At 55.2% G+C, this 1271-nt stretch overlaps 1 protein-coding gene across 1 annotated transcript in view; it reads left to right on the top strand.

Annotated features, from left to right (window-relative positions):
- Window positions 1–561: 561 nt before the first annotated feature.
- Window positions 562–1271, top strand: part of NKX2-2 (NK2 homeobox 2) — a 2034-nt gene continuing 1324 nt past the window's right edge. The window contains exon 1 of the mRNA XM_014962384.1: window positions 562–1265. Within this exon, the coding sequence (XP_014817870.1) occupies window positions 923–1265 (343 nt within the window). The 5' untranslated portion in view covers window positions 562–922. The remainder of the gene's footprint in view (window positions 1266–1271) is intronic.

The following is a 1271-nucleotide window of genomic DNA, read 5'->3' as shown; positions in this document are numbered from 1 at the left end:
CCCCCAATTTTTCTCTTCTTTTTTTTTTTCCCCTCTCCCTGTTTTTCAAGGCAATCGCTGGAAAACACACTTTGGAGTGTGCGGAATATCGGGCTGGTGTGCGAGGCTCTTTGTATGTAAATACTGTGTTTAAAAAAAAGAAAATCACACCCTCCCTCTCTCGCTGACACACACACACACACACACCCGCGGAAGGGCCCTCCCCACGCCGGTAATTAACTGACACGTTATACCACTCATCACCAATGGTGGAAGCTCGGAGCTCGCCCAAAACCCGCAATTTCACATCTGCAAACACTGTCTTCATCCACTTGACTTCCAAGACCCGCCCACACGTGGCCAACCTTTCCCGGGTTTAATGTATTTTTTTTTTCTCCCTCCTCTCGGCAGGTTCATGTGTGGGGACCAGCCTTATATGGACTGTTCGCTCCAGCAATGGCTCGGGTTTTTCCAGCGGCAGGCACGGGTTCGGGGTGTTTAAGCAAGATCCAGAAGTGATCTCTTTTTTTTTTTTCTTTTTTTTTTTTTTTTTTTTTTTGGCGTCTCTTTCCCCCTTTCCCCTGGAGTTACAAACTATTTCCGAAGCCGGCTGCTGCTCCCGCTCTCTCTGAATTCCCCCCCCCCTCTCCGTGGCAGAACAAGCGCGTAGAAACCGCCGCCGCCGAGATCCGCCGCTGCGGCCGGGGCTCCGCTTCTTCTTTTGCACGAAACCCTTCGGTTATTTTTCTAGAAATCTGTATTATTCTCTTATATATATATATATATATATTTCCCCCCCCCTCCTCCACGCGTGCTGCCTCCCCCGGCTGCCGTGTGCGTGTTGCGGGGGTCGGTGCCGCCGCTCCGCGGGTGCGGAGGGTGAGACGGGCGGATCGGCGGAGCCGCTCCTCCAACTTTCCTGCCTAATATTTGAACCCGGACCATGTCTCTGACCAACACAAAGACGGGTTTTTCCGTGAAGGACATTTTGGACCTCCCCGACACCAACGATGAGGACGGCTCCGCCGCGGAGGGGGGAGAGGAAGAGAGCGAGGCGCCGGAGCCGCCCAAGAAAGCGGGAGTTTTGGGACAAACCCCCTTGGACACTGTTCAGACGCTGCCTTTGAAGAACCCTTTCTATGATAATAGCGATAATCCCTACACGCGCTGGCTGGCGAGCGCCGAGGGCATCCAATACTCCCGTGAGTACCGCGCAACCGGGACGGCAACGGGGGCAGCGAGCGGCTCCGCGCCCGCGGGGGCTTCCCCGGGCGGCGGGGTGAGGAGTAAGG

Source organism: Calidris pugnax, unplaced genomic scaffold (genome assembly GCF_001431845.1).
Source record: "Calidris pugnax isolate Ruff unplaced genomic scaffold, ASM143184v1 scaffold147, whole genome shotgun sequence".
NCBI classification, from domain to species: Eukaryota; Metazoa; Chordata; class Aves; order Charadriiformes; family Scolopacidae; genus Calidris; species Calidris pugnax.
The sequence above is the reverse complement of the archived record's forward strand: the minus strand, read 5'-3'. Positions and strand labels throughout refer to the sequence as shown.